At 34.2% G+C, this 25,715-nt stretch overlaps 1 protein-coding gene across 1 annotated transcript; it reads left to right on the top strand.

Annotated features, from left to right (window-relative positions):
• The first annotated feature begins 23,371 nt into the window (after window positions 1-23,371).
• On the top strand, window positions 23,372-24,225 carry LOC149534839 (uncharacterized). Its single transcript, XM_089806078.1, has 3 exons — window positions 23,372-23,504; window positions 23,613-23,896; window positions 23,980-24,225. The coding sequence occupies exons 1-3, from the start codon at window positions 23,372-23,374 to the stop codon at window positions 24,223-24,225; spliced, it is 663 nt and encodes a 220-aa protein (XP_089662204.1).
• The last annotated feature ends 1,490 nt before the right edge of the window (window positions 24,226-25,715 follow it).

Raw genomic sequence — 25,715 nt, 5'->3', positions numbered from 1 at the left:
ATTTTGAACTTCTGGTCTCATGATCAAAGGAGTTGTCATTTCATTAGGACTTGTCCTTGTATGGCATAGCTTGGTGTTCCCTACTTATCTTATTCTACATCTAAGACATAACTTCCCTCAATTGTACATCTCCTACATAAAGGAGTGATTTCCACTCTGTATCATTAGGTATTACCAAGTTATGAAGATATAATTTAAATAGAAAATTCTTCAAAGGCATTGGAATGGATTGGAATGCATCATAAAATTTATGAGGAGTTGAAATGGAGGGATTAAGTCCTTCCACAATTATTGTCAATTTGAAATTTACAAGCTATTATTTGAGGAATAATGCATACACTGGTGATGGTGATTTGCATTCCATAAGTTTAGGAATCAACCCTATGATTTGTTCAATCTTCCTCTTTAAAATTTCATTGTGGTCTTAATTTTTCTTTAATTGATGGCCCTGCTCATCAGTGGCATGTTTCAATTTTTCTCTTTCTAACTTCCACTGTGCTCTTTCCCTCAATAATTGTTGATATAAGTTGATCCCTATAGATAGGGGTGTAGACAAATCAAGTGGTGGAAATGGCTCTTGCTCGATAATATCTACCCAGTTAGGTGTTGGCTGAGGAACTTTATTGATACTTTGTGACATGGAGGGTTCTCCCTTCCATAGAACAAGTGTTGTCACTACATTTTTCTCATTACTAGACTCAGTTGCTACTTCAGCCAGTGTATCTAGTCCATCCTAATTGAGATTTTCTAGCACTTCTTCAACAACTTCTTTTTTGAACTCTAGATATTCCTCAAAGGAAGGTCTTTTGAATTCTCACAAGTGTCTTGCATAATAGGATTTTCTTCAAACTCCCCAGACACTTCAGACTCTTCAAAATCCTTATCACTATTAAAAAGTGCATAGTTAACACTAAGGTCAACTTCTGGTTGTGGACTCTGGTTGTTAGCATCACTGGCTATATTTTGTTGAAATTTTTCCTCCCAAGAGGACTCATTCTCAAACTTAGAGGACTCTAGGTTAACTATTGGAATAGAAGGTTCAAGAACCTTATTACCTTTAGAAACCCTTACACTTCATCTTATAGGGGATGTAGACAAGCATGGAGGATTCTATCATTTTCTCTTACATGCAATTATTTCTACCTTAGCTGCTTCAGGAGGTTTTTCTGAAGCTTTCTCCCCTTTTGAGTGTAAGATTTCATTGATATTATTTTCACTATCAACTTGATGTTCTAAGTTTTCCTCTTGTAGTTCCACAGCTTTACCCTTGCCTCCCTTAATGGTGGACCTGGTCTTAACAAACAATAGGGTCTTGGGGGCACTAGCAGTTTCCTTATTCTTACTTTTCTTCTTGCTAGAAATGGAGGCATCAACTTTATAAATTATTTTCCTAGATGGTCTAGAACTGGAGGGAGAGGCTTCAAGAACATTTTGTGTTCTTGGAATAACTTTGCGAAAACCAATGGATGTTCTTGCTCTTCAGCCAACACCCTAGCCTCTACGGTTGATCAATGATCTAGGTTTTACCTCATTCAATTGTGGAAATTCTTCCCATGTCCCAATTGATTGTTTGTTTAATTCCCTTTCCACAATTAATTTTGTCAAAAAATGATGGGAGACAAATTGATCCTTTCCTGATTGTACTAAAGAAGCTTTCATTTTCCTAATGTTAAACAAGAAATTAGGAAGATTTACCTATCTATTGACATGCCGAAGATGAGCTAAAATCTTGAAATGTAGGGCATGTAGGTACTTGTAACAACCTTCAGAAGTGAATTATTGAATAATGAATGTTGCTAGCTAAATAAACTCCAAGGATAAAGATAATCTAGAAGTGCCTTGCTTCTCATCTATGTCTAGTTGAGGGTTAGGGTGCAAACTAAATTGTGCCCTAGCCAAACGTAAATCAAAATCCTTTACCCTGTTTTCTCCTTCCTGGGGTAACCCAATGACTTTAACCATAACATCTTCTATAAACTCAAATTTTAGTCCTTTAACCATTGCAAAACCATCCTTCAAGGTGCTTATAAATTGAGGAGAAACCTCTTCATCAAACCCCTTAAGACTGAGGTAGTAATCTAACCATCCTTTTCTCCTGAATGTTAGGAATAAGGTGTCTCAACCTTGTATAATTCCTATTCTTTTTTTTTTTTTGTAAAATGTATTTGCAAATAATGTTGATGTGTTGACATCTTGAATTTTGTGTAAGGAGATCATGACTAAAATGGTTATGACGGATTCCTATGACACGTAAGAGCTATGTTAGGAAGATTCAATGATAGGTGAAGACATGTGGCAACTAAGATATTTGAGTACTATACACTCTACCCCAATAGTGGGGTTCGGGGCATCGGCCCAAAAAAAATTTTGGGGTTCCTATTTTCTTAGAGAATGGTAAAACCCTAATACAGTTTACCTTTGGGAGTAGCCCTAAAGTGAAGTGCATGTTATAAGCATTTTTAGGGTTGCGAAGAGATGCGATGCAAAAAAGGTGTATTGTTGGTACTGCGATTAGCTACTAGAGTCTTCTGTTGTTGATGTTGAACTTGCATTGCAAGTGTATTGTAACCTCGTGTTGAAGATAATACATTGTGCAAGTTCTGAAGGGGTGGGGTCATTTTACCAAAAGGTTTTTCCCCACTGGCAAATCCTTGTGTTATGTGTTCCTTTCTCTGTCTATTCTCTATATGCATGGTTGGCTACAATATTGTTGTTTACATGATATTGAATCTATAAGTGTAGAAGATTTTAATAGGATTTGCATCATACTTTCCTTATGAGATTAGTGTAGGAAGTTATTTCTGCACCTGAGTTTCCTTCCACTGAACATCTCACAACTGACCCCGTCACCTAGCAAAACCCTATGATCCACTAGCTCCTATATCTAACCAACTCTTATCTCTAAAGACCTCCTCCCATTGTTATGAAAAACAAATTTTAGCAAAATTGTGGTGTTCTTAGAACTCAACAATGGTGAATTAACAAAATTTGCAATGTTACAGGACCAAATGTTACAGATAGAAAAATAGAATTAAAGATTTTTAATGCATGAAATCTCATGATACCTTTTCTTGCATTAAGTCTCATAATTTTTTACTCGTGTATAGACCAGACCACCTTGAACATGTTGCTAATATATCATTAAAAGTTAAGCTTCAACTTTTAATATCCTTAATTCCCTTAATGATTCAATTTACGAAAGGACAAGTCATCAAACATGTGACGACAATCATATCTAAACTAAGTAACGGCATGGGTCCCACTAGGCTAGGATATGCAAGAGCAGTAAATTGAAACAACATGAATTCCTAATAAAGAATGAATAAAATAAAATATGTACAAGTTTATGTGGCACGAACCTGGCGAGGGTTGTAGGAAAAATGTTCTAAAAATGATCACTTGAATTGATGGAGTGATAGGATGGGATGGAAAGATGGTGAAGAGAGAGGGTGAATTGGAGTGTATGGCGAAGAAATTACTTTCAAGAAGAAAGCATTTATTATTGAAATCTTGAATGGAATCAAGAATTAGCAAAAATCAGGGTAGAAGACCCAGACTCTTTGGCTACAGGGTCGAGTATGTCTTCATTGTGCTGGAACTACTGCAGGAACTACTCACAAGTGATTGATTTATTATATAGTTTGAGGTGATTCCTATTGACAAGTAATTTGAAATGAACAAGATCAATAGTAGATAATTGGACCACTCCATTTGGAAAGGCAACAACAATTTCATATGGTCCTAACCAATGAGTTTGAAACTTTCCTGCATTGTGTTGATACCCAGAATCATAAAGAAGTGCCCAATCTCCCAAAACAAACATTTTATCCTTGATAAATTTATCATGGCATTATTTTCGTTAATGTTGGATGAGTTCTGTGTTATTAAATGCATATTTTTGTCATTCATCAAGTTCATGTAAACTTAGAATTTGGTCCTATTGTGTAATATTAAGTTCCATACCAAGTTGTAGAGTAGTCCTCAATGTTTTATATTCAAATTCCATAGGCATTATAACTGACCTACCCCAAATGAACTCAAAAGGAGAAAAACTTGTTGTAGATTTTTGCATGGTTCTATAAGCCCAGAGAGCTTTAGGAAGGCATGTGGCCCAATCCTTCCTATGGAGTGCTATTGTTTTGGTGATGGCTTCCAACTCCCTATTTGTAATTTCTACTTGGTCATTATCTTTCTGATGCTAAGGTGATGATTTTCCATGCCAAATGGTATATTCCTCCATGAGAGAAGCTATCAGATTAGATGTAAACTAAGCTGCTTGATTAGATGCCAAATTCCAAGGGACATCAAACTGTATAAAGATGGATTCATATAAGAACTCGGTAACATTTTTATCCCTTGGATGTTTCATGGGTTTGATCTCTACCCACTTAGTTACATAATTAGTGCAAACTAAAATATAGGATGTACCTTGTGAAGAGGGTTCAATAGGACCTACAAAGTCAATCCCCTATTTATCAAAGGGTGCAATGACTATCTAAGGTTGCAGGGGAATTTCATCTAATTTAGTGGGTCTCCCCATGCATTGACACTTATCACATTTCTTTGTGTGTCTAGTTGTATCCTTGTGTAAACTTGGCCAATAATACCTAGTAGTCAATATTTTAAAGGCAATCCACTTGGCTACAAAATGATCCCCATAGGGTTCATCATGGCATGCCCTTAAGATATCATATGTTTCATCTTCTCTTATACACCTAAGCATTACTTGATTAGTACCAATATAAAACATAAATCCATAAATCGAAGAATAGTCAAAACTCTTTTCAACTAGTAACTTCCTTTCTTTTGCAGAGAAGTGAACTGACATCTTTCTTTTCATGAGGTAATTCACAATATTTGCATACCATGGATTTTGTGCAAACAATAGGAAAACATGTTCATCTAGAAAATTATCGTCAATGGTCGTAGGATCATTAGGGACATGCAACTGAGAGAGAAAGTCAGCTACCACATTGGCCTTATCAGGCCGATCTACTATGGTGATATCAAATTCTTGTTAGAATTCTTTTAGAATAACTAAGAGGGGGGGTGAATCAGTTATTCAAGTCCAATAATGTCCAATCCAAATTTTCCAATCCTTAATGGCATATAATTGAAATTATTATGCATGCAATTAAACATTAAACAATCATGAAAAGTAAACATGCATCACCACATAACACTAAGGATTTTGGTGACCTAGAAACCCTCCATGAATAAGAAGGTAAAACTAGGGTGGGGATGACACCCATAAAATAACTACGCAATTGATTTCAACCACTTCTAATGGTTTTCCCTTTAAAGGCCTACCCAGTTAAAGGCTTTACACACTATTAGATGTGACTCTGTTAAAGGATTTCTACACCCTGTTAGGAGTGTGCTCTGTTAAAGGACTTAAGAACATTCAACTTAGAATGTCACCCTATTAAAGGATTTACATAGAGCTATTAGGCCCACCCAAGTCGATGGGATTTATAGTCACCTTCTCAAAAGAATCTTTTATCCCTCTCTAAGGATTTCCTATCCTTCTCCTGAGGATCTCTTATCCTTCTCCTGCGGATCTTCTATCCTTTTCTTGAGGCTTATCCACCTAGCTGTTAAGCTAACCTAGCATTGTAGAATTTCAATGTCTAATACAATGGTAAGAAAGTATTAGAAAGGTTTTGACCTAATAAATATTGCAACTCTAACCTTGCAGATTTCATATCACTCTTCAGTTCTTTTCTTTGCTTGGCTTTTCTTCCTTGCAATGCTAACAACTTGTCCACCCTTCAAGATCTATCTCCTTGAGTTCTTCCACTCATTATGCCAATGCACTCTATGGTCACTTGATCAACTTAGAGTCTTGATGCTCTGTGCTTACTTCTCACTGTGTCCTCTTCTCGACACTTCACACTAGCCTTCTCTTGGCTTCTTTACACAATCACACTTATGACCAACTCTCTTTCACTTTCAATCTCTAACCTGTAACTCCTTATAAAGAAGTTATATTCTACATTTCCCGCTCAAATCTTCCCACTTATTAATTTGATTTGATCTGAGAGAACGATATTGTTTTCCCTCCAAATTGTTTCTTCCAAAAACTTCATGATAAGTCCATTAGCATTCACCTTAAATTGGTTTTCATGGTTTACATAAAATTCTGTGACATCTACTCGTCATCCTTATCATCCAACTAATTCACAAAATTCAATGTAACAAAATTATCATTACTAAGCTAGCAAATCTTTTGACTTAACAAATAATGCAGCAACTCGACATCATTGGTTTACTAATGCTCAGCATTAACAGGGTTGCTTGGCTTCTATTGCTATTTACTAATGCTCAGCACTATCTAGTTTTGGATTTCTCGAAATCCTCTATATTTTTTGCTTTACTCGGCACTTGAATCTTTCATGTATTGCTCGGCTTCTACTATTTTCTTGAATAACTCAGCACCTGAAGGATTGCTCAACATTTGAAGAAATTTACTCGGCATCCACTACCTTTTTTTGATGGTCGGCACTTGAAGGATTTCTCGGCACACACTGAAGTTGAACTTGCTCAGCTTTAACTAGCTTGCTTGGCACTTACAAATGAGCTTAGTTAAGCCTTACATCTTTGACGTGTCTTAGTGTGTCCATTCCCTATGTCTTAGAGTATGTCATCAATACACTATTTCATCGATGGCTTAGTTGATCCTTATACTTCATTACAACATCATAACTTCAACCTTTCTCTAGGTGCTCTAGTTACAATTATTGATTGCCTCCTCCTTGTCAATCAACCAATTGATAGTATTTGGATCATTGAAGCAATTGTCATTCCTACAAGTAGCAAGTTTGAATCAATGACAAAACAATGATTGAAAACATTCTTTACCAATTCCATTATTCTTCATTCATGATCTTTTCAATCATTTCCAACAATTCCTACATAAGTAGTAACCAAAAAGCCAATCTTCCTGATATTGCAAGCTTATTCATCAAATATTTTATAGCGGAGTGGTGAGTATGAAAAAATATTTCATATCCATTAATGTAGTTCTTGAATTTATTCAATGCATAGATAATTGCAAGTAGCTCTTTTTTCAGTGACTATGTAGTTGAACTCTACACCCTGCAAATTTTTACTGATGAAATAAATAGCATGTTCAACTAAGTCTACCTTATGGCCTAGCATGACACCTATAGCATAATCTAAGGCATTTGTATAAATATGGAAAGGTAGTCCCCAATTGGGCCACCTCAAAACTATTTTTGTGGTGAGAACTTCTTGTACACTCAGATTCCTAGGAAAATTCAAAATCCTTTTTTAACAAGTTATAAAGGGGTGTTGCAAGTTGAGTGAAATTCTTGATGAATCTTCTATAATACCTGGCATGTCCAAGGAAAATTTGCACATCCTTTTTCTTCTCTTGCATAGGCAAGGTACTAATAACCTCAATCTTTGTTGGATCTACTTGGATGCCTTGTGGCAAAATGTAATGACCTTGTACTACTCCTTCCATCATCATAAAACATTTTTCACTATTTAGGGAAAGGTTATAGTCTTGGCATCTCTTCAATACCTTTTCTAAATTTGTTTTTGCTTCTTCAAAATTAGTCCCATAAATAGTAAATTCATCCATACAGTCAGTAGATATATTAGAAAAAATACTTATGACATCTCATTGGAATGTGGTTGGGGCATTGCACAAGCCAAAAGGTAGGAATGAATAGGCAAATTTTCCCCATGGGAATGTGAAGGTTGTTTTTTCTTAGTCCTTTGGAGATATTTATATCTAATTATAACCATTAAAATCATCCAGAAAAGAAAAATATTTCTTGCCAGCTAAGTTGTCAAGAACTTGAACTATAAATGGCAAGGGAAAGTGGTCTTTCTTAGTAGTTGAATTGAGCTCCCTCTAATCTACACAAACTCTCCATTTTCCTCCCTTTTTTGGTACTATAGCTAGGGGTGAGACCCATTAGCTATCAGAGATGGGGTAGATAAAACTAGCACTCAATAGCTTCTGAAGCTCATTTTTAACTATATCCCTCAAAATAGGGTTGACTCTCCTCTGAGGCTACTCAACAAGATTCAAGTTAGGATTGATGTAGATCTTTTGATTTCAAAGCATAGGATCTAATCCTTTCATTTCCATGTAATCCCAATAAAATGTTTTTTTATTCTCCTACAGTAACTGCAACACAATTTTGTGATGGGAAGGTGATAGGGTATTGCTAGCATCAACTCTCTTTTTGGACCAACTTCCATCTTAATGACCTTATCTACCATGAATAATTGAGCAACTAAAGAAGAATCTACCTCATGGGGTAATAAGGAGTGAAGGAATTGGGAGGCTTCTAAATGTTGAGGTGTGTTCAAAGGTGGTTATATGGTTTCTAGGATACATTCCACTTGAGGACACACTTGAGACTCTACCTCGTACTCATTCATAATAATGGTAAAAATTATCTCATCTTCTTCTTGAGAAGCTACAAATGACTCTTGACCTATCATCATTAGCCGATGGATGGAATTGACTTCTGAATCATCATCACCCAAGTTTGGCTAGATTACTCAGTCATTTAGCAATAGTGGTTGAGCAGGGGAGCATAAAGTCAGGTTCTTAGTATGGATACCATTGGATATTGTCATCTTTCTAGATTGGCAAGCTATATAGACATCTGTAGTAGCTAACCATGGTCATCCTAGAATTAAAGGATATCCACCCATATTATCCTTTAGGGAAAGGACAAAAAAGTCTATTGGATACTCCCAAGAGTTTAAAGTGACTATGACATCTTCTATCATCCCATCTAGCTTGATAGTAGAACTATTAGCAAGCTAAAGTATGGTTGGTGTTTCTCGGAGATCAATGATATACAATTGAGACAATACTTCATTTGGCATTAAATTTATGGATAATCCTAGGTCAATTAAAGCATTTTGATCTAGCTTGATAGTAGAACTATCAGTGAGCTAAAGTGTGGTTGGTGCTTCTCAGAGATCAATGATATACAATTGAGACAATACTTCCTTTGGCATGACATTTATGGATAATCCTAGGTCAACGAAAGCATTTTGAACTTGCATCCCATGAATGGTAGACAGTAACCATGGGACTCCTAGGGTTAGAATATTTGGGTACAATTAATTTCTTGAACATCAGATCAAACAATTATCCTAAGACATGAATAGTTTTTGGGTCCTTCTTTCTTCTTGGTTTCTTGATACATTCTTCCTTGATGGCTTTAGTATAGATAGGAACTTCATTAATAGCATCAAGTAATGGTATTTTTATTTTCATTTACTTTAGCTAATTAAGAAAATTAATTACTACTTGGTTTTCTATAAGCTAACCTTGTTCCATCAACCTATGAGGAAATGGAGGTTCTTTGGCTACACTAGAGGTCTGTTGAATTGACACATCCACTTGTTTAGCTAGGGAATCTTCAAATTTAGTTATTAGAGGTTTTTGTGGTGATGAAAGAGTAGTCCCTAACCTAAGTGGATATCATTCAAAGAGGTAGCATAACTCTATTGTTGTGTTGGTTGTTTGGTATTGTTGGGATTAGGATTACACTAAATTGGCAACTGAGGTTTCTTGGGGGGAGTAGTAGTGGTTATATGAGGAGGCATTAGAGTTTATTGCCAAAGTGGTGACATTAAGGCTTACTTACTAGGTTAGTTATTCCAATTTTGGGTTTGCTACCAACCCTACTGAGGTTGCCACCAATTATTATTCCCACTAAAACTAGTATTTTGAGAATTTTTCCATTGATTGTTACTATTATAATTTTGAAGAGGATATTTTGGAATACTTTGTCTTTGAGCCCATGGCCTTCATTGAGAAATGTAGAGAACCTCTCCATTTTCATCAATGACTTTAAACTCAGTAGACATTGGTTGTAACTCCAAGTTTGCAAAAAACTTGCATCTATAGTTCCTTTTCTTCTCCCTACAGTGTGGATAGTATTCAACTAACATTACATCAACTTTGTCCTTCTTCCTTCTTGCCTACATGGTATCCAGTCAGGTGGTGACATCATTACTGATGTCTTTTTTAAAATATGATAGTAATTTGGATAGCTCCATCTCTAATACGCACGAACCACCATTAGACTTATGTGATAGGTCTCTAAGTCCCCTACCTTTCTTCATAGTAGACCTTGAATAATTCAGACATATATTTTGTATATCACTCCAAATTTTTTGAGTGATGTCTCCACCTATCATAAGATCTAGGGCCTCAATACTTCCATCATTTACACCTCTTAGAAAAAAATGTTTCTTGATTCCTCATTTAGCTAGTGTTGTGTGTTATGCTACAAGTTGAACATGAATTGTGACACATAATCTTTAAAGGTTTCATCTTCATGTTGGAACATTTTGAAAATGTCATCTCCCTTCAATTCTTAACCCCTGAAATATTCTGTATACTTTGTAAGAAACAAATTTCTCATTACAGGCCAATCTGTTATAGCATTGGAACCCAACCCCATGAACCATCTCAGAGCAGCTTCATTTAGGGTGGATGGAAATAGTTTCATCTTGTGGGAATTAGTGGTATATTCATAACTTTATAAAAGGATGTCAAACTCAAAGAGGAAGGTTTTAGGGTCTTCAGTAATTAGGTTGTACAACTTGGAAGTGTGGCATAAGGTATGTTCTTCAAATTTTGATTACCTTGCTAAGGAGGGATAGGAAAAGGAAATATAGGTTGAGGTTGATCCATTCTTGGATAAGGACCTAGTAGTGGTGGCTGATACATAACAAAGGCAAGTGGATTGACTTGGTATTTAGGTTCAGCAAAAAGATCATTCAAATGCAAGGATTCTCCAGAGGATGAAGATATTTGTTCTTGAGCAACAACAAATGGATTTTCAAAGGGTTCTTCTTCTTCATTCTTGCTGTGAGGTTCTTTAGGCTCAGGATTAAAAATATCTTCCTGAGTGGTACGAGGAAGAAATCTCCCAAAGAGGTCTCTCCTTCTACACATAAAATACTTTAAAACTAAGCTTTAGAATATTAAAACTAGAAATGCAGCTACTAAGATAAGTTGAAATTAACACAATCACCAATAATGGCACCAAAAAAATGGTTTGGCAAATAATAATATCATAAACCTAAAATAATGGACTACTTATTTAGGATTGCACACCCTAATTGGTTTCTAAATGAATTATTCAATCTCATTTAATTACCGACCAGCGACATAAACTTGTAATGGCATTTGCAAAGTATATGCTTTAAACCTTCTCAATTTAAGACTAACCTATGGAATTAAAATGCTTGAGCTTCAAGAAAACTAAAATAGAGCTAGTGAATAAAATTTCTCTAACAAAGCATACAATCATAGGCATAAGCTACTTTGACTGCCTATGATGTAGGAAGAGTTCATTGATTATGTTATCAATGGTTGCAAGAGCAATAGAGTTCTACCTTAGAAACAATAAGGAAATGAAATCTATTATAATGGAATTGTTCACTCACCAAGTGGGCCCGCTTGGATGAGTGAAGAGAAAATACAATCAAGATAAGAGATATAAATTTAAATTGTGCATTTTATTCATTCATGGTGAAAGATTACACTTGATTGAAAAATAGTATCACACTTTGCTGCTATGAAAATCAACTTATTCTATTTCTTCCTGACTTCCTTCAAAGTTTTAAAAAGTCCTTATTTTAAAGGAAACTACAACTACATCCTAAATTTAAGATCACTCCATTAATGAGGATCAATAACAAGCTCATAAAGTTTGAAACAAAAACAACATTAACCACGAATAAATCCTCTAGGAATATAGCAAGTTGTGGAAGCTACATTTGTGTGCTATAACAACAAAAAGCAATAAATGATTTTTTCCACTTATGAAGGTCTAGCAATCTGGTTGGCTTTGACTACTCCAGTGCTAAAATGTTGACTCTTGAATACCTATGGCGAATACCTAGAAAATAATCAATGCACACACAACCTTTGTATACATATATATATATATATATATATATATATATATATATATATATATATATATATATATATATATATATAGCAACTTGTGGAAGCTACATTTGTGCATTGCAACAACAGAAAGCAATAAATGATTTGTTCTGCTTGCGAAGGTCTAGCAATCTGGTTGGCTTTGACTAATCCAGCACTACAATGTTGACTATTGAATACCTACAAAAATACCTGCAAAATAATCAATCCACACACAACCTCCACACACACACACACACACATATGTATTCATCATCAATATTAGAGAAAAGGTGTAAATTTCTAATTACCTCTCTTGCAAATCTTATGGCTACAGGAGGAAAACTACCCAAAACATACCATAGATGGGGAAACATTTATCAGCATGTATAAGTACTTCATTATACCATTTTTTTCCATGAATTCAAGAAAATATAGCATCTTTAAACTATTGATACTTCTACTTCATGTATTCACACACACACACACACACACACACACACACATACATATATATATAAACTTGAAGTTCATATGCTTGAAACTATAAAGTCATGATTGTTTTATAAGACAACTATTTTAAAACAAGATAAAAGGAACTTAGAAAGATGGTCTTTTGGAGGCCCATCATTACCCCCAACTAAGAGCTATTGTTGGTCCCTAGCAACCATGAAATTCCTGATTCTGGCCTGAACTCTCCAATCACTAGTTGTCCTCTCCCCTGGCTCATTATTCATAATCAAAGTATTTATAATTTTCCTTGAGCCTTCTCCATCACTGAACTTCTATAGACATATCATGATCCTCTAGGTTGTCATTCACTACTAGAAATGGCTTTAGGATAATGTGAGGTTGAAACCTAAATGGAAGCCATTATTGGCACAGACTCCTTCCCAAATTGATATATCATGGAATTCTAATAGTTGCAAGAGTTAAATTTTGAGGAGAGTGGGTTCCCTTATCTTCAAGTCATGTGGCATCCATTTCCATCTTTGTCTTGAAGCAACAATTGTTGCTTCAACATCATGAGATGAATGTTTCTCCCAATCTACAAAGGCTTGCTCTCTTGCTAGGTATACTTTATTAGCTCCACTAGGGTTTTCTAGAATAGAAATCTAATCCAAAAATATCTGCTGATAATTTTAAACTTCTGGTCTCATGAGCAAAGGAGTTTTCATTTCATTAGGACTTGTCCTTGTATGGCATAGCTTGGTGTTCCCTACTTATCTTATTTTGCATCTAAGGCATAACTTCCCTCAATTGTACATCTCCTACATAAAGGAGTGAGTTCCACTCTATATCATTAGGCACTGCCAAGTTATGCAAATATAATTCACATAGAAAATTCTTCAAAGACATAGGAACGGACTGGAGTGCATCCTAAAATTTGTGAGGAGTTGAAAGGGAGGGACTAAGTCCTTTCACAATTATTGTCAATTTGAAACTTACAAGTTATTATCTGAGGAATAATGCATACACCGATGATGGTGATCTACATTCCATAAGTTTAGGAATCAACCTTATTATTTGTTCAATCTTTCTCTTTAAAATTTTATTTTGGTCTTAATTTTTCTTTAATTGATGGCCCTGCTCATCAGTGGCATGTTTCTTTTTCTCTTTCTAACTTCCATTGTTCTCTTTCCCACAATAATTATTGATATAAGTCGATCCCTACAGACAAGGGTGTAGACAAATTAGGTGGTGACAAATTAGGAGACTTGAAAATAGATTTATACAATTATGATAAATGTGTTTCAATAATTTTTTGTCACTAATGTCAAACCTTTTTTTTGGGCTAGTAAGACGACTACTTATATGATTTATGTACTAACACTTGTTTGATCGACGAAGAGGATTTGATCAAAAAGATGTTAAAAAAGCACCTAAAGGAAAGGTTGAGTTATGATATACAAAGGAGTACAAGAATCATCTAAGAGAGTGATATCATAGTGCATTGATAATCTACTTAAGGTTGCAAAGGTCGGCTACAGTAAGCAAGTTCAGAAGAACAAGTTAAACAAAGTTTGTCTACCAAGCTTGACCGAATGGATAGTAGGTGTCGAGAAAAGTCAATGCAAGCCAAGTATAAAATTAGTTGGAGCTGAGTAAAATTTCATTTTAGTAGGAGCCAAGCAAAACAATAGATGCCGAGCAAAGTTTAGTTGATGTCGAGCACCAATAAACTTTAGTTCATGCTGAGTGATTTTTTAGTGGATGTTGAGAAACGCAATATGTGTCGAGCATCAAAAGGAAGTTAATGTCGAGTCCTAGCATTATTAGAAGATTGTGAATTCGATGGATCTAAGCTGACAAGTTTATTTTCTTGGATTTTGTGAGCCAGGTGGAAGATAAGATTGATGAGTTGGTGGCACAGAATTCATGGTAAACTATTTTGAGGCAAATTCAAAGAGGATTGAAGGAGAAGTTTCTTGAAGTGATATGGAATTAGGGATAGATTCATTGAATCTTACATAATCTATCCCAACCCTAAATTGGACAATGTAGAATGGACAAAAAAAATTCTTAATTTCCTATTTATAGGGATGGTTGGTCAGAAGCAAAGGTTGGCATGTACAAGAACTAAAGGAAGACAAGGATTCAAGGGATATTGCTTCATCAAGTGACCTAAGTGAAGAGTCAGCATTGGCATGTAAAGTTAGAAGGCTTAAGGGTATGAATTTTTGAAGGGTGAACAAGCTATTAGAACTAAAAATTTTGAAAGACAAGAAGAATGGAGGACTGAAATAGTGATCTATAATTTACAAATAGAGTTGTAAGTTGTTATCAGATCAAGCCTTACTGTTACTCTCTAATAATTGTATCAGTTTAGGGTAAATCCTTTGGATTAAGGTTGACCTAAAAATCATTTGTAAATCCTTTAACTAGGTGACATTCCAAGTGAATGGTCTAAAGTCCTCTAACAAGGCTCACTCCTAACAGGGTGATTGAAATCCTTTAACAGGGTCACATTTAATAATGTGCATTATAACCTTTAACAATGTTGACCTTTCATAGGGTATCACTTCAAAAGAGTGAAAAAGAGTAGCATGTTACTGGTGAATTTTCTTAAATTGGATTTCCACATAAATCATTGTGTCAAGTGTGTTGTTGAATCTATTATGTTTCATGCTTATATTTTTACAAATTGATTTGACAGTATCCTACAAGTTTTAAGTGATTGCATAATCTTATGGATGTATGCATAATGATAAATGTTTTATGGGTTCACTAAGCTATGAAAAGTTTTATATATACATCTAGACCTTGGTACTAGAAGCACAAAGATCAAGATTCCAAAAAGAGAAGTTCAAAAGCTTAATAGAGATAATTTTACTGCATGGAAAAGTTTGATGAAGCTACACCTTGGAGGACTTGGAGATCATGAACATTCTACCATCACTATTGAGCATGTTGATCAAGCTATTCCAGCCCTAACTAGTGAGGATATGAAAAAGAAGAAAGAACACAACTAGGCAATGTTGGAGATTGATTCTACCCTAAGCTACGCTGAATTTGATGATATCAAAATTCTTGACATTGCAAAGAAAATGTGGGATGCCTTAACCACTATCTATGGAGGAGACACCAATGTTCTAAGAGCCAAAGTTGAAAGTCTCAGAGGTAAGTTTGATGATATGAGAATGCAAGAAGGTGAAAATATTGTTCAAGAATAAAAGATGTTGTTAATGCAATTAGAGGAGCTAATGGTAAAATAGTTGATGATATTGTACTAAGAAAATTTTTAAGAACACTACTACCTGTATATGTTGTTAAATTTTCTGTAATATAAGAACTAAGATGTATCTCTGGGAATAATCTATCACTTGAAGGTATGGTAGGTAGGCTCACTACTTTTAAGCTATCTAACATTGATAATTACAAACCTAAGAATATTGAATCTACTTTCAAAGCTAAATTGTTGTTGGTAAACAGATTGTTCTTTTCAATGTAACTCTTAAATGCCCAAACCTGTGAGAAATAATTTGATACCAACAGTTGGATAATCTGTCGTGAGGTTGATAGATTTCCTCTGAATTAAAAGGTACAACTCCCTTATCAATGATATTCAATGAATCTTGTTTTATTCCTAAACTAACTGGGTACGTTCTTAACTTGAGAATGAAAGAGGAAAACCAAGCTAGCCCTAGATAGAACTAACTCAAGCAAAAAATTTAGTTCTACACCTAGCCAACCCTAGGAATTCATACTTCCTACGACTTCCCAACATTGGTAATGCAATGTGAATGCTATGTATGCAAATGTAGTGCAAAATGAAATGAAAGAGAAAGTTAAATAATCTCAATTCCTATAATAGGGGCGTTTGCGAATACTTCGATCTACAATCCATTCATTATTCAACACGAGATGCAAGCTGATGCCCAAAACTGAAAATGACAATACTCTGATTGATTGTAATCAAAGGAGAAATAACTAAATTCTTCGATTTAGAATAAAACCCATGTTGCCTTGAACATCACAAATAAGAATGCTTAGATTTTATTTCCTCACAACTTATGCTAAATATATTACAAAAACTTAAACTCTTAACATGCATAATAAAAATGCAAAAAAATAAACTAAGTCCCTTCCCCCTACTCCAGCTCTTAGTCTCTAGCAAAAAATGAATGAACAAGTTTTACAATAAATACATTCTCCAACAACTGTTTGGTTTCTTCTAGTGACATTTCAGTTCTATAATCGACTCTTGTCTCTTTGACTTCTCATCTTTTTCCTCTTGAAAATTGACACACATGCAAACTATGATTTATAAGGTTATACATTAACATATTCAAATGTAATTGGACAAGTGATATCAAAATAAATTAAATTCAAATCAAAATGTTCCTTTGCTAGTCGAACTGAAAAGTAATTCTACTTATAAAGTTGGGTCTTATTTTGGGGGGCATATCCTTTGGTTCCACAATTAGATTGAGCTCAGTTTTGGGTATGTTTTTCCAAACCTAATTAACTACATTCTGACTAAAGTGATCAGAAAAATAGTCATCGAGTCAAAAGATATGAGCTACTAAATGCTGGTCTATATGACTATTACAAAATCATAATTGATAAAATAAAGTTTCTAGTCATTCTTCTTTCACATGCTTTGTAAACTGGATATCTTCAATTTGCTAGTATATTCTTCCATGCTTACCATGATGATTCTTCACTGAATTTTGGGAGTGATTCTCTAGAATTCTTGTGGCAGAAAATCCCAAATGAAGGTTGAAAAGCATACCAAGTTCTCATTTTTCCACTTCTTTTTTGTAGGTGAATTTCACACATTCTAGTAATAGCTACACTTTGAAAATAATTAACAAGCAATACTTCTTCTTTGCTATCAAGTCACTAGTTATATAACACTCCAATTCATCCTTTGTGGAAATTTGACTTTTTTCTTTTCCCTTTGTGGAAAACTCCAAACTGATTACGAAAGGCATAGCAAAAAATAAATTTTCCACTTCATATTTAATGTCATGTTGATGTCCAAATCTTCAAGTGATAAATCATTATGAGATTATCATTCTTTGTTTAATCAATTAAGGGCTCTTTTCCATCTCTCTATTGTGGATTTGATGCTTGGTGGAAATTCCATTTTTGAGTGCAAAAAGTGCACCCAATCTTCAATTTTACATTTCCATGTAGTGGGCACAATTTTCATGTAGATTGATTCACAAATTACTTTTCTATAGTGATCTTGATACTAGACCCTGTATGCACCCTAAAATGGTCGCCTAGACTATGGGCCCCCATTATTCAATTTATTAAATTTGTTGAATCAATGGTTTGCAATATTTTATTAAATCAATTTAAATCAATTTCCTTGATCAAATCCAATTATTTCAATATTTCCTCAGGTTGATCATTTTATCCTAAGTCTTATTTATTAAAATAAAATCTCCCTTTTAATTAAATAAAATAAGTCCCCATTTAATTAAAAGAAAACCTCTCTTTTAATTAAATTCATCTACATTTAGGCCCCGTTTGTTTGTGGGAATAGGAATGGGAAAATTAGAATTGATGTTGTATTTGATATTTGCTCTGCCAAATTAGAATACAAAATATGGAATTCCATTCCAATTTTACCCCAAAAATGAGGATACATCCATTCCAAAAAAAAAGTTGTTATTGGAATGGCCCATTCCTATTCCACATTATCCTTTTAAAATTTTAATAATAATTTGAAATTCGTTCTCATTTTTTCCATTTTCACGCTTTGGTGCTCGATTCCATCACTTTCATTTTCGTGGAGGTAGAGTCTGTGGAGGGTTTTTTTGTAGGCGAGGTAGAGTTTGTGGAGGGTTCTTTGTGTGCTTGAGTTTGTGGGTTGACACCATTGTTGCCATAGTTGCCGTTAACACTGGTATGAGCCATTTGCCTCTGTTGATCCTTTTGCCTCTAATTTCTTTGCTATGCTTGCATATGATTGTTTGCCTCTAATTTAATGTCAGGCTTTTGTATGAGCGTTTTGGCTCTGATTTGTTTGTTGTGCTTGCATTGTGGACAATGGTTGTGCTTGCATTGTGGACAACGGTCGACCCCATTGTTTGCATAGTTGTCACTAACACCATTGTTTCCATAGTTGCCACTGACACTAGTTGTTCCCATGGTATGAGCCTTTTGCCTCTGATTTTAAGTTGATTTTTTGAAGCAACATGTATGAATGAGAACACACCTAAACTCATAACACAACAATATCATGATGCATATAATGCCCTAATGTCTAGGGTTTCTCTAAAGCAAGTTGGTTCTCCTCATTGGCACCAGAGTCTACAGCACCTGCTCCACATTATTGAAGCTTCTTGAAGTAAAAGGAGGTAAACTGAGAAATGGCAGTATCTATTGAAGATTCTTGAAGTTTACTTTGTTAAACATAATAGAAATTATGAACATTCGGGAATATTAAAAATTAATAAATATATTCCAAATAGATAATCTCTATGTCCTTCAAGTTTTCTCACAATCATGATTTAACGTTTGAACCTTTTTGTACACGAAAATAATTGTTAAGATTTCGACATTCTTGTACACCAAAATATACCTAACATTGCACCATGTACATAATTCATATAGCTTTGATACAAGAAAGACCATAAGTACCAACTGATAAAGATGCCAATATATCTGATGAATATAAACTCTCTTCACCATAGTATAAATTATGAATGTTCAAGGAATATTACAAATTACAAAATTTAATTGAGCATTGAAGTAGCCTTTTTTCCTACATCCTATATTTTCTATGGTTGAGACCTTCGAGTTTTCTCACAAAAATGATTTAGTTTTTGAGTATGATGAACGCTATGGTGTTGAGTTCTACAGCCATATCCCCACCAACAATTCTCTCTTCTAGCTACATCTGGGGGAAGCTCTTGAATGTTAAGAGGAATGAACATAGATCACAAAGATCCTTTTCATGCCTCTTGCTGGATTGAATAATAAAAATAGCATTTTCATATCTCAACGTGAAAAAATACCTAAACAAAGCAAAAATTAGTCCATCACTTACACTTTTTGGCATTGAGAGTCAAAACCAGTGCAAAATATGAGCAATCACCACTTTGGCACATGAACTGTGTGCAGTTTAAGATATTAGAGCATTGCATTTTCATAGCATCTCATAGCAGAACACATAGATCCTTAGCTAGGCCATTATTTTACAACTTTTCTTTCATCTTATGTACTTGAATTAGGATTTATGTCTCTTTTCACATTAAACAAGAGTGCTACATTTTATTTGATCATACTAACCCATTCTTATATGAGCAATTTTGAAGAAAATCAGCACATATGGCATACACCAACATAAAGCTTTGCCAAACACACGAAAAGCTTACGTTTTAGAATAATGGGTATTGGATGGTATTGCTAGCAGTCTGGAGGTTTGGTATATTTTGTTTTGTTGGTTCTTAACAAGTCTCTACTCCAAGGGATTGAGCTTAATTTGTTAAAGCCCAAATCTTAATGGATATCTAATATGGAATTCTAAATTGTAACTCTCGGTCTTCTAAGTTGGCTTCTAATGTGGATTTCTAAGTTGACTCTTGGCCTTCCATAGGTAGTTTCTTAAGTCATAGGTAGTTTCTCATGTGGCTGCTTGAAAAGAACAAATCATATCATGGTCGTGCAAGAGCAAAGTTTATTAAACAATTAGAATAGCCAAGTCTCTAGACTACTTGAAGTTTACTTTGTCTATTAGTTTTTGTAGCTCAAAATGATCCTCTGTTTCTCTATTGCTAAATTGGGGTACTGATTGTTTTCTCATATTTACAAGGGGTCATTATCATAATAATTTTGAATTCAACTAGGTAAAAATTTAGTTATTATAGAAACTCTCGATGCTTCATTGCCGAAAACCAGCTCAGAGAAAAAACTTGATATCTAACTGGGATAATATTTGCAAATTTGTTTTAGGTCAGTTTTGGGGTCGATTCTCAGTCTAGATTATAAAACTTTTCTAGTTCTTAGCTTTTGTTGAGGTTATTTTCTATCTTAATCTATTGTTTTCCAAGGATAATTATTTTTTATGTAAAAGTTTAGCAGTGCGTTGTTTTTTGTTACTATCAATGAAACAGGGTTTAAATCTTTAGTTGTTGTTTAGTACATTTTATAAACATGTCTGATTTGATATGAATTTATCTTATTCATTCTTGAGTACGTTGTTTCTTTCACTAATTCATGCAAGCATATGGGTGGATGAAAGGGCATTTCTTTCAAAGCATGAGCTTTTCCTTATTTCTTCGTAGTTATAACCAAACTTAAGGAACTACCATTATTGATCCCTCTTTTCAATTCACCCACCAAAATCAGAAGAAAGCAGACTGATCATTGTTTCCACATTGGGAAATTAGTTGATAGTACATAATTTAGATTTTATTGTATACTTTCCACTGCCATGTTTGCACAAAATCAATCTGTTAGGTTCATGGTTCAAGCCAACAAATCTTGAGTGTAGAATGGTGAATTTAGTTGTCATCTTGATAGGGGGGATAGGAAGATGCAAGAAGTTATTACAACAAACCTTTCCAAATTACAATGAGGAAGGAAAACATATTTAGTTGCATACCTTACAAATAGATGGTAGTTTAGAAACGTGGCATTCTTTTATGTAGTTTGGATCATGGTAGTTTAGAAACAGATGGCCATAGGGATAGTGTTGCATTGCCTCACCATGAGTGCAACAAAGTGCTATCATTTCTATAAAAAAATTCAGAAACTTACTACCTTGATTGTTTGGTTATTGATATCATGGGCCCCTTGTTAGAGTTTATTGTATATTTTAACACTAGCTTCTTTGGAATTCTTTTTTGACCCTATGCCAAGACTTCTAAGCCTCTCCTCTGCATAGTGAATTGGTGTCCTCTGCTGGATTTGAAGATACCACAGAAGACTTTCTTGTGGCAATTAGCACTTGTGTTCTCTTCTTCTTAATATGTTGTACATTAAACCTTTTTATGTAACTATCAAATGTAATTGTCATAGGATTCATTTATTTTATGTAACTGCAAAATCGACTTGAATACCATTGAACACAGACCAAAGACAAGCCTATAAAAAGATCAAAATGATCGTGATCCCTATATAGAGGTAGCATCTTTCAGAGACAACACAACATATACACCGAGTGACTGAAGGGATGCACATACCGTAATAGCTACCACATGATCATATTCTTGAATATAACTTTTCCTCAAATTCAACAGTGCTATTAGGAGATTCTCAATATAGTGAAATCTCAGACCAAATGCCATGAGTTAGGTCAAGATTCCTGTATAATATATAAATCACTTTATCTTCTCAGTATCATCTTCATCTTTGCAACATTTGAAAATTGTAGGCACATCTAGAACAAGGATCCTAATCTAACTCATGGCACTTGATCTAACTCATGGCCTCCTATTTTGCCTCAAATCTAGTAAAGGGAAAAAAAATTGTCTACTTTTTCAATTGAACTTGATTAAAATGTTGGCAAAGGTCTCAATGAATAGAGGTTTTGAGAGCTTTCTATACTCTAATTCAACACATTGAATTAACATATTGAAATAAAATAAACTTTTTTCGCTTGTAAAAGTCACCTACTTTGACTAGATGTTTTAGCATTAGCAATTCCAAAAAATTTGTTCTAGATGTTCAAAACCCTCTTTATCTAATGCCTTACCCAATATATCTATGAATTAGTCTTTATATTTTTTTCTTCATCTTGGAATCATCTATGAATTAGTCTAAGTACCTACTGTGCAACCCTATTTCATTCTCCACTTCCATAGTTTTTTTTGGTGAAAACATGTTTTAATCTTAAGTTTTGCCTACAACATTTTTTATTTCACCGAGTTTTTTGGTTGTTGCAAAATAGTTATTAGTGTATTAATATAAAAGAGAGATTAGGTTAAAAGATTAAAACAAGAAGCATATTAATCACTACTAATATGATGCCATTTGAAGTCTCTTTATTTGGAGTTTTTTGGAGAATATGAATGCATATTAATCACTATTAATATAATTTGTTGTATCAATATAAAATTTATTATAGCCTAAGTTCACCATGGGTAGTAGCAAAGGAATTATTTTATCATTATTTTTAGAAGATAGATCTCACTTTATTTTATGATGAATGCCTCTGAGATATAGAATGTCCTATTAACAGATGAAATTGGGTGAGATCTATAGTTTATATTGTTTGCTTCAATACCATAACTCCCTCTTTGTTTTATTCCTTCCTTTGCATATTTATCTTGATCGTGTTTTGTTCTCTTCAACTTAATCTTGAATTGATGTTTAACTAGCTGGACACTGATCTACCTTTATGGTGTCTTGTTCAAAGAAAGCCCAAAGAGGCTCATTTTTAATTCTTTCCTTGCTCTCCTATCTATCAAGAATGGATTAAACATCACATACTAAGCTCAATTCCTAGAATAAAAGTGTTAAAATGGTCAAAGTTAACTTTTTTTTCCGAACCTTAATTCTTCTCTTTAGTGAGTGACCCTATCAATGGTATGAATAGTAATTTTATATATAACGGTACTTAGAGTGAAAGCTTATGGATTATGGAACAAATTGTGTTTAGATTTTTTTCATCAATGTTTTGAATCATATTATATACAACTCTTTAAAGCCTTGAGAATCTATACATCCACATCAAGATCAAATCATTAGTATACAACATTTTTTAGTCAGGAGATTACTCTACTATGAGACTTGCATTGAAAGATCATCATTCTAGTTGAATTGCATCATTTTATCTTGTTTATCATTCTATTTGATCATGTAGCTTCATAAATGCATAGTTTTGCCTTCTATCTTAGAATAAGTTATAGTGGATGTTGGATGTTTGGAGAAGGAGCTATGCTTCGGTACTGTCATTATCTTTCTCTGTTTGTGTTGTATATTTCTGAAATATGCATTGCATATTGTGGTTTTAGGTATTTAATGGATCCTAATGATGATGTTGAAGATGGTGTTCAAGTTCAAGGAGTCATTGTTAGAAGGTTGAAGCTCATGCGCTTGCTTTTTGTTTTGCTTGCAACCCTTGCTGTGTACATAGTGGCATCTCACGAAGAAGGTAGAAGACAAGGGCATAAGTGAAGAAGAGTTGCATGTCCTTTTTATAAGCATATTATCCATTCTAATCACACAGATTGCCATGACCAAATATGCATGTCTAGAGCAGCCTTCTTTCAATTGGCTGAAATCCTAAGAGAAAAAGGGAGCATTCAAGATACAGTAAACATAACATTAGAAGAACAACTTGTGATGTTCTTGCATACACTTGGCCACAATTTAAGGAATCGTAAGATTGGCCATAACTTTGGTCACTTGGGAGAGACAGTGATTCGATACTTCCACAAGGTCTTGAAGGCTATCTTAGCATTACATAAAGACTATCTGTTACCCCCTGCTCCAACCACTCCTATGGTAATTGCTAAGAAGGATCATTTTGATCCTTTCTTCAAGGTAAACATTGTAATGGCATGTATTTCTTTGCTATAGAATCAATAATTTTAATATGTATATGATAATACCATTTATTTTTATAGGATTGTACTGGTGCACTTGATGGAACCCATGTGCCAGTTACCATTGAAGTGGAAAACCAAGAAAAATATCATGATAGAAAAGGAAACTTGTCACAAAATGTTTTAGGTGTTTTTTTGTTTGACCATAAGTTTCAATACATCCTTGCTAGTTGGGAAGGGTCTGCTGCAGATAGTCGAGTGCTTGCTTCAGCTCTCTCTAGAGCGGATCCACTTGTGGTTCCTCCTGGTATATTAATTCATATTTGATATGATTCTATGATATCTAAACTTCTATGATATATTTTGACTATAACGGTTTTTATATTTCTATAGGGAAATTTTATTTAGTTGATGCTAGATACCCAAATGTACCTAGGTTTCTTGCTCCATATCATTGTACTCGTTACCACCTAAAAGAGTTTTGTAGAGCAAACCCGATCAACAATGCTAAAGAGTTATATAACCACCGACACTCCTCTCTTAGGAATGTAATAGAGCGTACATTTGGTATTTTGAAGCAATGGTTTCCTATCCTGAAGCATGCGACATCCTATAATATGACAACCCAAACAAGGATTGTATTAGCATGCACCATACTACACAATTTTATTACGGTGGAGGGCGATGTTCCACCCGAAGTGGAATTAGAAGATGATGATGGTCATGCTTCAATAAATGTGCCAATTCTTGAGACTTATGGGATGAGTCAATGAGATAGAGATGATTGGAAAAAATTTTGAGATGAAATAGCTCGAAGAATGTGGGAAGACTACAACTCTCGCACTTAATTGTACCACAAAACATGAACATTTACTTGCAATTAGATAGAGGAAGGAAAATTTACCATGACATATAGTATGGATCTGCTTAAATTGCCTTGACATTTGTTGGGTTTAATATATATTTATATGAAGATTTGAGAGAAAAATATTGCTAAGCCAAAATCAGCTATTTTTGGATTGAGTTTGTGATCAAGCATAATGTTGTTTTCCTTTATATCTCTATGAATGATTCTACATTTCTTTGGATCTGGTATTGCTATTCTTAACACATTAGTCACCTCTTCATCTATCTAGGGAAAATTAAGATATTATGATAACTTACCAAAGAGAAAGTTCTTTATATCTCTATGAATGATTCTACATTTCTTTGGATTTGGTATTGCTATTCTTAACACATTAGTCACCTCTTCATCTATCTAGGGAAAATTAAGATATTATGATAACTTACCAAAGAGAAATTTTTCCAAACTTTTGTTGGGATAATACTTGTACACAAGAAACCTTTCATTTTTCTCCATGCAACATCCTAGCAACCTTGCAAGGTTTCTGTGTTGAACATTTTTCATCCATTAACTTCATTCATAAACTCTATTTTTCCTTGTGTAGATTTGGCATAAAGTTTCTTTACTGCTATCAAATTTCCATCTCTAGTTAGTCTCTAAACATAAAAGATAGATTTAGAGCTACCCATGTGTTGTTAAACTAACTCTAGTTTAGACTAGAATGAACTATAGATTTAGAGCTACCCATTTCTTGTTAAACTAATTCTAATATAGAGCTACAGATTTAGAGCTACCAATGTGTTGTTAAACTAACTCTAATTTAGACTAGAATGAACTACAGATTTCTAGCTATTCATTTGTTGTTAAACTAATTCTAATTTAGAGCTACAGATTTAGAGCTACCCATGTGTTGTTAAGATACTTCCATTTTGTTTTAATTCATTTTCACATAACACTCTTGCTTTCCAATTTT

The sequence above is a fragment of the Cupressus sempervirens genome, chromosome 10 (genome assembly GCF_028749045.1).
Source record: "Cupressus sempervirens isolate cs-2001-9-10 chromosome 10, ASM2874904v1, whole genome shotgun sequence".
NCBI classification, from domain to species: domain Eukaryota; kingdom Viridiplantae; phylum Streptophyta; class Pinopsida; order Cupressales; family Cupressaceae; genus Cupressus; species Cupressus sempervirens.
Note: the sequence above shows the minus strand (reverse complement) of the source record. Positions and strands in the feature narration are given on the sequence as shown.